The sequence below is a fragment of the Coturnix japonica genome, chromosome 2, assembly GCF_054131305.1.
Source record: "Coturnix japonica strain WE chromosome 2, WE-NBRP24, whole genome shotgun sequence".
Taxonomy (NCBI): domain Eukaryota; kingdom Metazoa; phylum Chordata; class Aves; order Galliformes; family Phasianidae; genus Coturnix; species Coturnix japonica.
The window spans coordinates 68,086,100-68,100,256 of NC_140664.1; the positions used below are offsets into that span (position 1 = coordinate 68,086,100).

At 42.9% G+C, this 14,157-nt stretch overlaps 1 protein-coding gene across 7 annotated transcripts in view; it reads left to right on the forward strand.

Moving 5' to 3' along the window:
• The first annotated feature begins 429 nt into the window (after positions 1-429).
• Positions 430-14,157, forward strand: part of KIAA0319 (KIAA0319 ortholog) — a 41,393-nt gene continuing 27,665 nt past the window's right edge. For 6 of the 7 annotated variants that reach the window (XR_014942724.1, XR_014942725.1, XR_014942722.1 and 3 more), the window contains exons 1-3: positions 491-1,084; positions 6,918-7,064; positions 12,534-13,270. Coding sequence is in view for 3 of the 7 variants with exons in the window: in XM_085537746.1 (XP_085393872.1) it covers positions 7,016-7,064; positions 12,534-13,270 (786 nt within the window). In the remaining 4 variants the exon portion in view is untranslated. Of the gene's footprint in view, positions 1,085-6,917; positions 7,065-12,533; positions 13,271-14,157 lie in introns of all 7 variants that reach the window. The other variant, XM_015854769.3, reaches the window with a different exon arrangement.

The window sequence follows — 14,157 nt, forward strand, 5'->3', positions numbered from 1 at the left end:
TCATTGATGAAAAAAATAAAATAATGATAACTGAGCCCTGTGGAATCGCATTAAAGGCTGACTACCAGCCTCACGGAACAGCATGTACCCTCACACACCACGTTAAGCTTTTATCTAGTTGTATGCTGGGCATTTTGTCGAAGGGGATACTGTGAGAAACTGTACCAAAAGCTTTGCTGAAATACAACATGGCTAAATTTGATGGACTCTGCTTTGGTCAGCTAGGTGAATAACCTCTGCAAAAGGGTAAGTTCGTTAAACACAACTTCCCCCCCTGTGAGCCCATCGTAGCTGACTACAACCAATAACTGCACTAACTCTGAAATGCTTTTCAGTAACTCACAAAAGAGCCTCCTCCTTAATTTTACCAGGCACTGAAGTGCGACTGATGGGCCTCTAAATAATTACCAGGCTCTCGTTACACCTCTTGAAAACTGCAATAACATTTGGCAGCTTCCAGTCGATGGGAGCCTCTCCAGATTCCCTGGGCTTTTTTAATTCCCCATCTCCAGCGGCAGCACCAACACTCCAGAACGCCCCTTCTCGGGATCATCCTTCTTGAGACACGGCTGCTCCGTTGCAGCAGGACCCGGCTCTGTGTGCTTAGGCCGCCATTTGGAGCCGGCAGCCCTGCCGGGGGGCGGCCCCACCTGCTGCCCCCGAGCGCGGCCCTTTCCCTGCGCCCCCTCCTCAAGATGGAGGCGCGGCGCCTCCTCTCATTCAGTGCTGGCACGGAGCTCCTCCACCTCTGTGGACACGGAGCGGTGCCAATCTCGCGTTCCGCATCTTTCTCCCTTCCCTGCCGCCAGCAGGTGAAACTCGGCAGCCTCAGCTGTGGGGCGGTGCGCGGGGTGGTCTTTGGGCGATGAACCTGCGCGGAACGTGGCGGCCGCCCCTGGGCGGTGTGCGGACGAACGGCGCTCGCTCCTGAGTCAGCAGCGGCGCGGCGGTGGGCGGCACGTCGCCACCGGCCCGTACCCGCCGAGCCTGCCCGGCCCTCCAGCGCTAACCACCGGCTCCTCTGCTGCTCAACCGCAGGAGCCACGGGGCGGAGGCTCCCTTTGCAGCCATCCGCCGCCGTCAGGTAGGCTGCCTGCCGTGGCCTCGGGTGTCGGTGCGGGGGGAAAGGGGCGGCAAACGGAGCCGGGCGTATCCGCTCGCTGCCTTGGGGCCGGGCAGCCCGAAGCTGTCCTGCCGGCGGCCCACCTCGCGGGGAAGGGAAGGGACCGAGGGGTGGGCAGCGCCTCGGTACTGCTGTGAGCATCCCGATGAAGTGCTGACGGGACAGCGGTAATTCGTTCCTCAGGGAGTTGTGCCTGTCTTCCCACCACCTCCAGCCCACGGGCAGAATCTGTTGCGTGCAACCTGTTAGGCCGGGAGAGTGAGAATAGACGACAGCCGGCTCAGGGATGTATGGGAGGAAACTGTTATTTCATCATTAGGCATTGTCTTAAGCCAGATCTACATCTTTAAAAACCCAGGGTGGTACAAAGTTAACAGATGATACTGATCATCCTTATTTTGGTAACTGAGGTTCTGAGGATTGAGTTGCTCAGCGTATTGCACATCAGGTTGTGTGTCTGAGTGGTGCACGTGTACACAGACCGATACTTTTCCCTTAGAAACAAGACAAAGGCAATGTAACCTGGATTTTGCATGGTTGATGCTAATTGCAGTCATGTTCGTGGCCTGTGGAAGAGGCTGTGCTTTAGGATGCTCGCCTGCCCAGCCTCATCTGCTTCCAGCTTTTTTTTCAGGGACTATTGTGTTGGGGGAATGGAAGGGCTTTTCATTAACAACTTAATTTCCTTGGTTAAAAATACCACCTGTAAGCAAGATTCTTTTGCATAGTAATTAGTTACCTACCAGTGAACTATGATTCTATCAGTTCTAATGATAGCATACAGTGAGGAAGTCTTGATAATTTGGGGGGAGCTATAGCTTGCTTCAGTTTTGCCTTCTTAGTTTTTGATGCTGTCTTAGCAGGAAGAGATGGCAACTAAATACAGTGGTGTGGAAATGGGAGAGTTCCAAGACTTTTCACTGACAGGTTTCTGAACCTGCTGGTATAATGTCCATTGGGAACAGTTCAAAACTATCCCAGCTTCTGTTTCAGGTGGGGACCCTTTCCATTTGAATAACTGTTGTTATTAACTTCTTCACATGTTTGTGTCACAAGCTTAGCTTATGGATCTTGTCTTAAAAAGCAAACAAACAAAAAAACCCAACCAAACAACAACAGCTTTTTTGCTTCTTAGTAATGCCACTAAATGCATATATTTAGTAGCATTTTGGCATTTAGAGGTTGGTCTGTGATCAAGTGCTGAACATCCAAACAGTTTCTAATTTCAAGGCTGTAGAACAAGTACAGAACCACAGTAATGGATATTATACCCTTGGGGAGAAATCCCTCTTACTGTCAAGCAGTTAGTTTTCAATTTCTTTTACAAACTGGCCTTTTGAACAAATTTATAATAGAATTTAGCTGCAGGTACTCTGGTTTTTTTTTTTTTTCCATTTAAATGTCTGATTTTTTTTTATTTTATTTTTTTCCAGTGTCAGGGTCTGACTGTATTGAGTATTTTTCAAGATGATATGGGGTTGCGGTTAACAGATAATAATTGAGTAAATCATGCTGGAAATATGAATGGAGGTACCCTGGTGTCAGTTTTTTGTGTGTGTGTTTTTTTTCCTTTTTCAAGTTGAAGGCTAATAGTGGGTATAAAACATAGCATGGTCATATGGGTGAATAGACTTTTTCCTACCTTTTTTTGACTGAGATGAAGTATTTCTTCCTTTGCTCTTCTATCAACACACAAGCTTTCAAATGTAGAAATGGATGTACATCATCTACATTAAGTCTTTTCTTAAGAAGCAGTAGACCAGGAAGGCACACGTTGAAAGAATGTTTCTAAACATCACCTCCAAGATCATGGCTTTTCTGGCCATGTCTTCTTGTACCCAAGCCACCATACATGACTGTTTTTTCTCTGCACTGCAAATGGTGTTATCTCAGCCAGTGGTTGGATGTTAAATAATCTTGGAAGTGATTAATTAGTTCTGTTGACAGTAGTATTTGCATTGTTTGAGCCGGTCTATCAGTCTGTGAGCAGTCACTGAAAGCTATCACAAGTTAGATGGACTTAGGTAACTTGGAAGTCTGCTTTTATAACACTATGTTGTTTTAATAGGGAAAGATTACCTGAAATCCTAGCTCATCCATTTATCTTCAAGTGTCAACTTACTGTTTCTTCTGATAGATGCTGTATTGCTAATTGATGAAGACAATGTCAGTCATCTTCCATAAAAGTAACAGAAGCCATAAAATGGAAAGTTTGCTTTTCATTTCCAGTGAAAAGAATTCCAGAGAGCTTTTGTGTTTGTTACAGTTGGAAAGACTGGTGTAGTGGATAGGTGATACAAGAGCAAAATAGCGAAAGGGTCAGACAGGGAAAGAATACTTGCCTGTCTCAAAGGATCTAGGCTCATAGGGAAAAATTCCTCAAAGGAGAGATCACATATCAGGAGCAGTAGCTCCTAAATCCTAGGTAGTGAATTAAGTGGGGCACTGCTTTGTCCTATGAAGTTCTCCTTAAATGAGAAGAAAGAAAAAGTATTTAATGTTAGACTGTGAGCCTTGTGGATTCAATCTGTAGGGTTCTTTTCTGCAGCAATCATAACCTTTTTTTTCTGCTAAAGGTTGGAATTTCTCAATAGTGACTGTAGTTCAGGAAATGGCACTTAGAGAAAGCCTCCTATGTATATTTCCATGGAAATATATGGAAAGCACTACATAGAGCACAGTGACTCTACTTGATAGAGCAAATTCTCAGCTACAAAGCAATGGAATGTTTGCAGGAAGATTCAACCTCTGCTGCCATACTGCCAACATCTGCCTCTGATGTCGTGGGCCAACATAATAAAATAGGAGGCATTAGTTAACAAGCAGTCCTCATAGTTTACTGAAGTTTCCCAGAATGTTTCAATGTTCACCTGCAAATGGTACCTCGTGACCGGACTGTGCTGTGTGCTGTTGCTAGCTTTATTTCATGCTTTCTGTCTTAATTATACTTAGACCAGGAATTGGACTGAGACCTTACACCGCCACTGCACAGACCTTCACACGCCTGCTGGACAATAACAGCTTTAAGCTCTCTGAGCTTGAAAAACATACCACCTGTTTGCTAAATCTGTTTCTTTTTCCATTCAAAATTCAGAAGTAATGTATGTGCAGCAGTGGGATAGTTGTTTTGAGGTCTGTTTCCTAGCTGTAAAAATGAACAGTGAAAGAAGATATATGGCAAAATTCTGAAATGTCTTTCATGGGAGTCTTGGGAACAGTTTAGATAGCAATCTAGAAGAGGATTGAAGGATGTCTTGTCTTCTCTTGGGGCAAGGGACAAGATGCCATCTGAGAACTCACAGAATCACCAAGATTGGAAACGGCCTACAAGAAGATCCAATCCAACCATCCACCCATCACCAACAGTTCTCACTAAACCATGTCCCTGAGCACAATGTCCAAATGTTCCTTGAACACCTGCAGGGTCAGTGACTCCACCGCCTCACTGGGTAGCTCATTCCACTGCCTGACTACTCTTTTGGAGAAGTAGTATTTCCTAATGTCCAGCCTGCATCTTCCCTGGTGCAGCTTGAAGCCATTCCCTCTAGTCCTATCACCATTTACATGAGAGGACAACCCCCAGCTCACAACAACCTCCCTTCAGGTAGTTACAGAGAGCAATGAGGTCTCCCCTTAGTCTTCTCTTCTCCAGACTGAACAATCCCAGCTCCTTCAGCTGCTCCTCATAAGACTTGTGCTCCAGACCCCTCACCAGCTTTGTTGCCCTTCAGCTGATCATTAACCAATACTCCCAGTTTCATTTCCTCTATACAGTCTTCCAGCTGCTCTGTCCCAAGCCTGTAGCATTGCCTGTGGTTGTCGTGGCCAAAGTGCAGGACCTCTAAGCTTTCCCTTTGCAGGACTCATTTCATTTCACTGCAGAGTACCTATTTGATTAATAGCAAAGAGAATTGATATTGATACAAATAATGGCACTGTGGTTTCTCAGAACAGCAGTTACCACTTGTTGGTTGGTTTTCCACCACTGTTTCATGGATATCACTCTGGCATCCTTCTTGCGAGTTTGGCAGGAAATTGCTCCACCAATCTATCTCAAGCTTTCACTCTCTGATGCTCCTTAATTTCTTCACCTCCTCCTTGAGCTCTGCCACTGTACTGAGCACATCATCCACCTGCTAACATCTCATGCAGTTGGAATCCCTGTTGCCCTGCACTGGTAGCATCGTGTTCAGGTTCTCCCTCTAATCAAAGATGAGAACCACCATGTTTTTTGGTAGACACTCTGAGTTGCTGCATTCTTTTTGGCCAGAGCTTTCTGCTTAATGGAGTCCTTGGCTAGATTTGTTCTCTAGAGGGTAGCTGATAGATGAGCCGGTCTCCTGTGTGGGGAGGAATACTCTGCCCTCCTGCTTACCCTGCTTGCCTGCCCCACACAAACTGCCTTGCCAAACCCTTCTGCCATGCTTTGCTGTGTTTGCCTGCCCTGTATGTTGCACTCTTGGGTCACCACACATGGAGAGGGGTTGGCTGCTGTCCCCTGCATCCCAGTGCCACTGTGTTTCAGGGGCTGTCCCACTATCCAGTGGCTCTTATCACAGAATTTTGTCATGGTTTTATGCTTCTTTGAAGAGTCTCTTGGTGTCAGCCTCTGCTATAAAGCTGATCCACACAAGGTCTTCACTGGAAGTGAAGGTATTATTCCTTCCTATTGGGATAATACCTGACCTTGTGTTGTTCTGTTGCCAAGTGTGGTTTTTTTTTCTGTTGGCTAAAGGGCTTACAGTCTGTTACATGCATCTGATCCTTTTGGCTGCTACTGGGAAGGAGTGAAGGGTACTACGAACACCTGGACCAATTCATATCTTGGCATAGGAGTCAGTACAGAACCAAAATAGTGCTTGAAGCATTGTAGAGATACTGTATGGTGGAGGAGGTTTGTTGGCTTTTGGTTTTTTGACAGGTTTGTATGTGTGTGTGTGTGTGTGTGCTTAGTGGTAAACTCTAATTATGTGGCTTAAAAATAAATCGAGACCAACTTTCTCTTCATCTGCCCTTAAGAAAGAGTCTTCTGCTGTTGGTTTAAAAAAAGATTACAAATGTGAAGTTATATTTTAAAGGAAGTATCAGTTTTGGGGGACATTAATGCTAATCTTTCCTGGTTTTGCAAAGACCTTGCTGGAAACCTCACCTTTTTTCTACTTGGAACTTGTTTTTGTTTTACCCTTTTCTTTTAACTTTAAGGCTGTTCAATAACTGTAGCTAATGTGCAGGGTCCGTGATGTTTTTTTTTCCTTCTTTAGCATTTGTTGCCTTGGTTCCCTCATTTGGGAAACTTGATGCTCCTTGACAGTATCCTACTTTTGGAATTCTGAATAAGTATCTACTTGCATTACTGTGATAGTGGGGAGGGAATAGCTTGGGTGCTGTCTTGAGCTGTATTGTCTATGGTTCTTCAATTAAGAGTCCCTGCCAGTTTCCATATAAATCCTTCCCCCACTCCCCCCTCCCCCCCCCCCCCCAAAAAAAAGCACCCAAAAACAAACAAACAAAAAAACACAAAAAAACCCAGGATCTGGCTATCCAGTTAACCAGCCAGAATATTTGTGGTTTGGAGGTATAGGATCCCAACCATGCAAATCTATCTGGAATGTGTCAGTATCTTCAGAGAATGAGGCTTCCAGGTTGGTAATTTGTTCTTGCTTCATCTATTATATAGTCAGTCAAGAATTCAGGAAATAATAAAGTCTGCATTTAACCTGTTTATTTGCTTTTACAGTACTGTTCTAATTAATGCTCACATCTGACCCATTTCTTTCTGTCCTGTTTGTTGCAGTACTTCACAGCCATAGCAGAGCATTAAATAATCTTAAAGGAAGCCAACATTAACACAGCTGGTCAGAAAAGCCGTTGTCTCTGCCTTCTCAGTGCAGCATGGCATTTGGACTTGGTGCTTTTGGCCTGTTACTATGGGCAATAACAGGTAGGAGCTTACTTCTTTTGTTTCTCAGTGACACAGAGCGAGTGAAGCAACTGCTTTTGGAGTGTATGTGGACAAGTAAATAGTGTGTGAATAAGGCAAGAATTAGGAAACCTTATAGCTCCTCAGTGAGTTCTCACAAGTACAGCTTCATATCTAGCTGCTCATTGCTGTGAGGGAATGCAGCTTTGGGAGGTTGTTTGGTGCCAATTTCAAGAGGACTGGAGTTTGGAAAAAGGTGGTTGAGGGGGATTAACTACAGCTGCACTGTTAGCTGTCTTGCAGTAATCATTAAGCAAGCTTTTTAGGAGAATAAAGTAAGTATACCCTTTTGTAAGTAGTCACCTATGCTATATTTCTGTGGAGCCTGTAGCTGGTACTCAGCCTCTTGAGGTAGAGGAGAAAGGACAGAGGGAAGTGGGGAAACAACCAAAAACCAACCAAATAAAAAATACACACGCTCTTCAGTAGAAGGTTATAATGTGCAGTAAATGCTGAATGTTGGCTGTAAAGAAAGTCATAGTTGTATGCTTTTATTAGCATGAGTTGCTAGCAGACTGGAATATCCTCCATGTACATATATAGAAAGTCTTGTTTTCCTTTTATGTCAGTTTTGTTACCTCCTCCTCATTTATCTGGGAACAAGACTGCTCTACTCAAACTGCTCTCTGCAGTCCAAGCCTTTCCTTGTATCTCAGGTATGAGCGCACACAGCTCAGGTGCTCTGAAAGTAGCTCTTTCCACTTTATTATGTTAACCTGCAATGCCAGAGATGTATGTTGGTGGTACAGCAGTAGAGGTTGAACTTTCCTGCCAGTACTCTGTTGCATTTTGTTCTCATGTGACAGATGGCAGCAGTGAGGCAGTCTGTGAAAAATGACATCTGACATGGATGAGCATATGAAGCCAATGCATGTCATTGAATTACTCCATGAGGGGGGAAAAAAGGCACTTCTGGACATTCCTCAGCGCTTGCTGAACATTTATGGAGTCCAAGCAGTAGGTAGTGTATTTCAGCAGTGGTGACAGTAACATGAAAGCAAGCCATGTTCCAGACAGCCATGCACAGCTGTCACACCACAAAATGAGGAGTGTCTTGATCAGCTCTTGTCTTCAAACTGGCAGAGGAATCTGTGTACAGAGCTCAATATCAGCTTCACTGCATTGGGTACAGTAATGGCAGAAGGTACATGTACAAGGTTGCTAGGACCCACTGAAAAAATACAAGGCTGAAGGTGACAGTTTCCTGAATTGTATCGTCGCTGGTGACAAGATGTGTTGTCAGCACTATGAGCCAGAATCAAAGTGGCAGTCCAGTGAGGGTGTGATGTGAATTCCCCTTTGAAGTAAGAAGTATAAGATGTAGCCCTCAGTGCATGAAGTGGTATCTGTCTTTTGGTATAGGAAAGTAGCAACTCTTCTGGATTTCCTAGAACTCTGACAGACCTCAACTCTGACCACTCAGTTGTGACTCTGATTAAGCTGAAGGCCTGAGACAACCTTTCTCTTGTGATACAATAATGTCAGGCCTGTACAATCAATAAGTAAAAAAAGGTTATACAGATCTTTTATTAAGATTATCATGATGGAAAGAAGATCTATAATAAATGGAAATGCTCACTGATGTTGAAGGCTCACAGTAAACTCCACAAAGGAGCAATCTCTGGAGAAAGAGGTCCTTCCTCAGTTGCAGTCAGCCCTTAAATGGGATCTAGGAGAGGTGGATCCAGGCTTACCTGTGCTTCTGCAGCTTCACCTGTGCTCCTGCAGCTGACTCTTTGCTTGTCTTAGGTGGTCAATCAGAGGTTCAGGCTGTGATCAACATTTTCCCATACACAGGCCCCATACCATTTTGAAGATAATGCAACAAATTGCCAATCTTGTCCTTCCATGCCCAACGTATAGTCCAGATTTGGTGCTTTCCAGTATCCTGTTGAGGATGTTGTTGTTCAGAGAACCCATCTTCCACTGGCATCAACATTTTCCTAGCAGTATGTATGGGAAATTGGTAATCACAGCCTGAACCTCTGATTAATCAGCTAAGGCGAGTGTTGGGTCATATATATATATATATATATATATATATATATATATATATATATATATATATATATATATTTTCCCCCAAGCTTTTTTTTTTTTCTTTTTTTTTCCCTAGAGTATAACTTCATTTGATATGGGATATCATTTGAGGTCAGCTGTCTTGACACTGACCCCTCCCAGCTCCTTGTGCACCCCAAGGCTCTCTGCTGGCAGGGCAGCATCAGAAGTAGAAAAGTCTGGTTCTGTGCAAGCACTGCTCAGTAGCATTAAAAAACATTGCAGAGTTATCATAACTATTTTCATTATAAATCCAAAACCAATAGTATGAGCCTGTATGGAGAAAATTAGCTCTATTCCAGTCAAGACCATGACGCTCTCTCACTTAGCATTTCATACAGTATGAATGCCTGATTTCCTGGATCTCCAGATGTAGCTCATAATTTCTACAGGCATTCCTTATTAAAGTTTAATTCCACTAGATTATGTCCATTCATTGATGAAATTAGCTTATATTGGAATAGGTTTAAATTATTCTGGGCATTAATGAAATTGAATATATTTTTTTCCTATCTATGAATAAAGACTATAAATTTAAAGTGCCCTGCTAACTGAACTGGACTTATGCACAGATATGGACTTTATGCACAGATATCTATTGCATAGAGAGAAGATGCTGCTTCCCACAAGAAAGACAGTTTATTTTGCACCTGGGAGTTCAGTCTAGTTCCCCTCTTGATCAGGCATCAGCTAACCTTGCACTTAAGACAGGCCTTATATAACAGTGTTACTGAAGTGCATTTGTGTATCTTTAAGAAAGCTCTCATGGCAGAGTCTTAGATTTAATTTATTTGCTTTATACGGTGGTGCTTTATTCTTGGATTAACTGCAGCAGAAGCACAAAGATAAGTCAGCAGGTAACTGCCAATATAGTTTTGTCTACTTTAGTATTTTGTTTTCTTCTCCTCCATGCAGTCTGCTTATTATTACATCACATCCCAAGAAATCACTTCATATCCCTTTCTTTATTTAGAAATATATTTTCTTAGGCTTATGTTGAAGGCTATCATTTTTAAACATGCTTGGCTACTGCTAGTCGTGAGCTTTGTGAGGAAGAAGGTGAATAGACATTTCTTTCCACATACACACTGGTGAACCACAGGTTGTGTGTCAAAGGATGCTTTGTTTTATATAAAAACACTCAAATGTTAGTAAAAACCCACCACACACAAATAAATGCCACTAAATAAGAGGGAAGAGTAGTAAAACATGGGTTAATTTGGAAGGGACCTCTAGAAGTCATCTAGTACAGCTCCCCCTGCTTAAGTAGGGACACCCGGAACATGGTGTCCAGGCAGCTTTTGGAAATCTCCAAGAAGACTCCACAGCCTCTCACGGCATGCTGTGCCAATGCTTTCTCATCCACACTGCACAGAAGTGCTTCCCACAATTCAGAAGGCCCTTCTTATGTTCTTGACACTACCCACCACTGAAAAGAGCTTGGGTCCATACTATTTGTGCTCTCCCTTCAGGTATTAATAGACATTGGTAAGACCCCTCCTGTGTTTCCTCCATGCTAAACTGTCCCAGCTTTCTCAGCCTTTCCTCATAGTTGAAATGCTTCAGTTCCTTCATCCTTCTTATGGCTCTACTTTGGACTCTAGTAGCTCCAAGTCTACTCTTTTTGGAGCCCGGAACTGTACATCGTGTTCCAGGTGCAGACTTTCCAATACTGAGATAGAGGGACAACATTCTACTTTTAACAGCTGTCCCACCATGTCTCTGTCTTCACAAAAAGATTTTAGCCCTGCTACTACATGCAGATCTCTTCACTCATCTTGCTTAATCCCCATGCTGTGTGGGTTAATATAGAAGCCTGTCAGAGAACTTCATCGTTTTAACCTAGAGCTCCTCTGGATGCCCTGTCTGAAGTTGAGCAGCCAACTTAAAGGAATAATTTGTGATGGCAATTCAGAGTCTTTGCAAGGGTCACATATTCTTGGAGATGAAAGGGACTGTGGAAGATTTTTTTTTTATTTTCCCTCATCCCAAATAGCCAGCTCTGCAAAAGCATCATAAAGTCTCACCCTTTCTATTCCTCTGCTGTGTTATTTGAGCAAAGTAGAGAGAAGTCAGTGGCTGAAAGATGAGGTGTCCATGTGTGTATTTTGCATTGAGTTTAGCCTGTCTTGCAAGCTGAGCCTTTGTTCCAGACTGATGTGATGCTCCACAGATAGTTCAGTAGTTGTATATTCAGTCTATATTGATTGTGTGACTGCATCTCCTCAGGGCTCTGGGTCGTGCTCAAGTCTAACCCCTAGTGCTGGCCTGTCTCTGCTCCCTGATCTCACTTTTCTTTCCCATCAGTTCTACAGATTTGAGCTGGAATCCATTAGTTATACAGTCTTTTTCCTGTGCTATCACTAATAATGTATTTTCTGCCACCAGAACTCACTTAACTACTGAGTTGTGATGTGCAAGGCAGGCAGGTCAAACGCTGTCCTCCATTACTGTGTTAATTCCACAGTGTTGGCATTATGTTTTCATGGCTGAGTTAGCAAGTCTGATTGAAAACAATGCTAAAAAGAATTGCTGGTTTTATGTAGCAATTCTTTGAAGCCCAGTCAGATTCTTCAAGTTGAATTTTGGAGAAAGGGACTTTGAACAGCAGTTCAAAACATACAGAATAAACAGCTGTAGAAAAAGATATACATTATGTTGATTCATGCTCAATTTAAACACTTCACACTCATGATCTCTGATGTTCTATGAAAATAATTGTAGTATCATTTTTTCCTTTGCAGCAGAGGTGTAAATATTCTCTCCATGGGAGCAAGCTCTTGGGATTCCTCATAAATGAAAGTGGTTAAAGCTGCCAAATTTAGGGAATTCCCCTCCCTGTCTCTGGAGCTTTTATATTTAGTCCAGCAATGATGTTGATGTGGGAGACCTTTCATGAAATTCAAGTGAGATATCTGGTGTATCAAACGTAAATCCTAGCTGCTTTCTTTCTCAGCTGGAGCAATGACATGTAGCTGCCTTTTTTGTTTTTTTTTAATCTTTTTTTTTTTTTTTTTTTTTTGCTATGGGTGTAGTGGAAGTACCACATGATTTTTTTCCACTTTCCTGCTCTGTTCTTGCTTTTAAGTATCCACAGCTAACTTTGATCTCTTAGTGATGGCATTTGTATCAAATGAAAAAGAGAGACTTTGTAAAATACATTAAGATCCTACACTGAAAATCCCACTAAGTACAAGCACTGCTGCAAATGGGAGTGCTGTATGAAAAGTAGTGGTTAAAAGCAATGAGTTTATTTAAGTTGGGTACAATCTGCCTTTATCTTGTCTCCTGTCTTAAGTCTCTTTGTGTTGTAGAAAACAATATTATGTTTCTCTTGCAGTGTTGAGCTTCATGCTAGTGTTGTTGTTCCAGGTTCCTACAGTGAGCAGTGCAGAGAAGGAGCCACGTACTCAAGTGCAGTAATATCTCCCAACTTAGAAACCACTAAAATTATGCGAGTTCCTCATGCTACATCAGTGTCTGAATGCATCACTGCGTGTTGTGACCTCTCTGGTTGTGACTTGTCCTGGATGTTTGAACGACGCTGTTACATTGTGAACTGCCAGCACAAAGAGAGCTGTGAACCTAAAACAATTGAGACGGTGAAGTCCTATCTAATATTTGTGCTGAGACCTTCTCAGAGGCCAGCCTCACTGCTGGGATTTGGGCAGGTGATCCCAAGCATGGTGCACGCTGTGGGACGTCAGAATGAGCCATCTGAGGAATTGCCTTTGCTTGGCAAAGAACTCAGCCTTGAGGAGATACCTGAATACATAGATGATTATAAAGATTTGGAGCAGGACCCCTTTCAGGTGAGCCTCAAACATGAACAGAAGGAGAGCACGGATTATGCTGACTGGGGCCTGATGGTAGCAGGTGAAAATGACTTCAATACTTCAGTCAGTGACAATGAAGATAACCAGGAAGAGGAAGCTGGAAAGGTTGAAAGCCTTCTAACTAAAAACAGATCTGAACTCAGCTCTGTCAGTGAACTCTCCACAGAGAGGCTGTCTGCTCTCCCAGAGATTACACCATTCCCTGGAAAGATGTCTGAAAACAGAGCAGCAGTCGAGCTGCTTACTCAGCCTGCCAATGCTTTGCAAGGAAAGGTATGTATGCCCCTTGAGAAGCAGGCAGGTGAGGCCACTTGACAGTTGCTTTGTTCAACATATAAAACAAGGTTGTTGTTTTGTAACATAACCCTGAAACTTGAGTGAGTTACAGTCCATTACCACATAGAGAAGGCTGAAGAGGAGAGGATTGACTTAATAGGCAGATGAATCATTGAAGGACACTTCTTTTTCAGATGATAAGGAGCAAGACTGTTTCAAAGACTTCATAGGGTTTCTTTGGAAGTATTCAGACAACAGGGCTTGAGCATGGTATAAGAGGACTGGTTTGGTGTTCTGCCCTTCTCTCACTTCATGTTTCAATAACAAGTCATAAGCTTAGCAATGATAATGGTCCTGCCAGCATCCAAGACCAGTAAACAGAAGTTCCTCCATCTATCTGTTCTATAGGATTCATGTTAGTAAATGCCTAAAGTGGTGTTTTAGATGTAATAGTGCTGAATAAATAGTTTTTATAATGCTTTTAGAGCATGAGAGAGGGACAAGGTATATAAGAAGGGACAATGTTGTTTGTTTTTGTTTTTGACCGCAGTAAGATAAACTGGATACATTTCTGTTTTCAGAATCCTTTTCTAGTGTCTGGTAATAAGAAAAATGAAAATTAAAATCTGTTAAGTACTTAAACGTAGTGTAGCTATCTAAGAACGATGCACTTTTTCCCTGTTTATGTCAGCAGCTTTGATCAGTTCTAAGTTGTCTTTGGCTCCATCAGAACAGAAAGGGAGAAATGGGAAAGTTGAAACAGGCTGTAAAGTCAGCATCTGCTATGTTTATTGAGCCTCAGAGGAAATCAAGCAGTGTTGTCTGGATTTGCCTTAATTCCAACACGTTTTGTAACCAACGGCTGCCTTTCTTTTGCTGTAAAA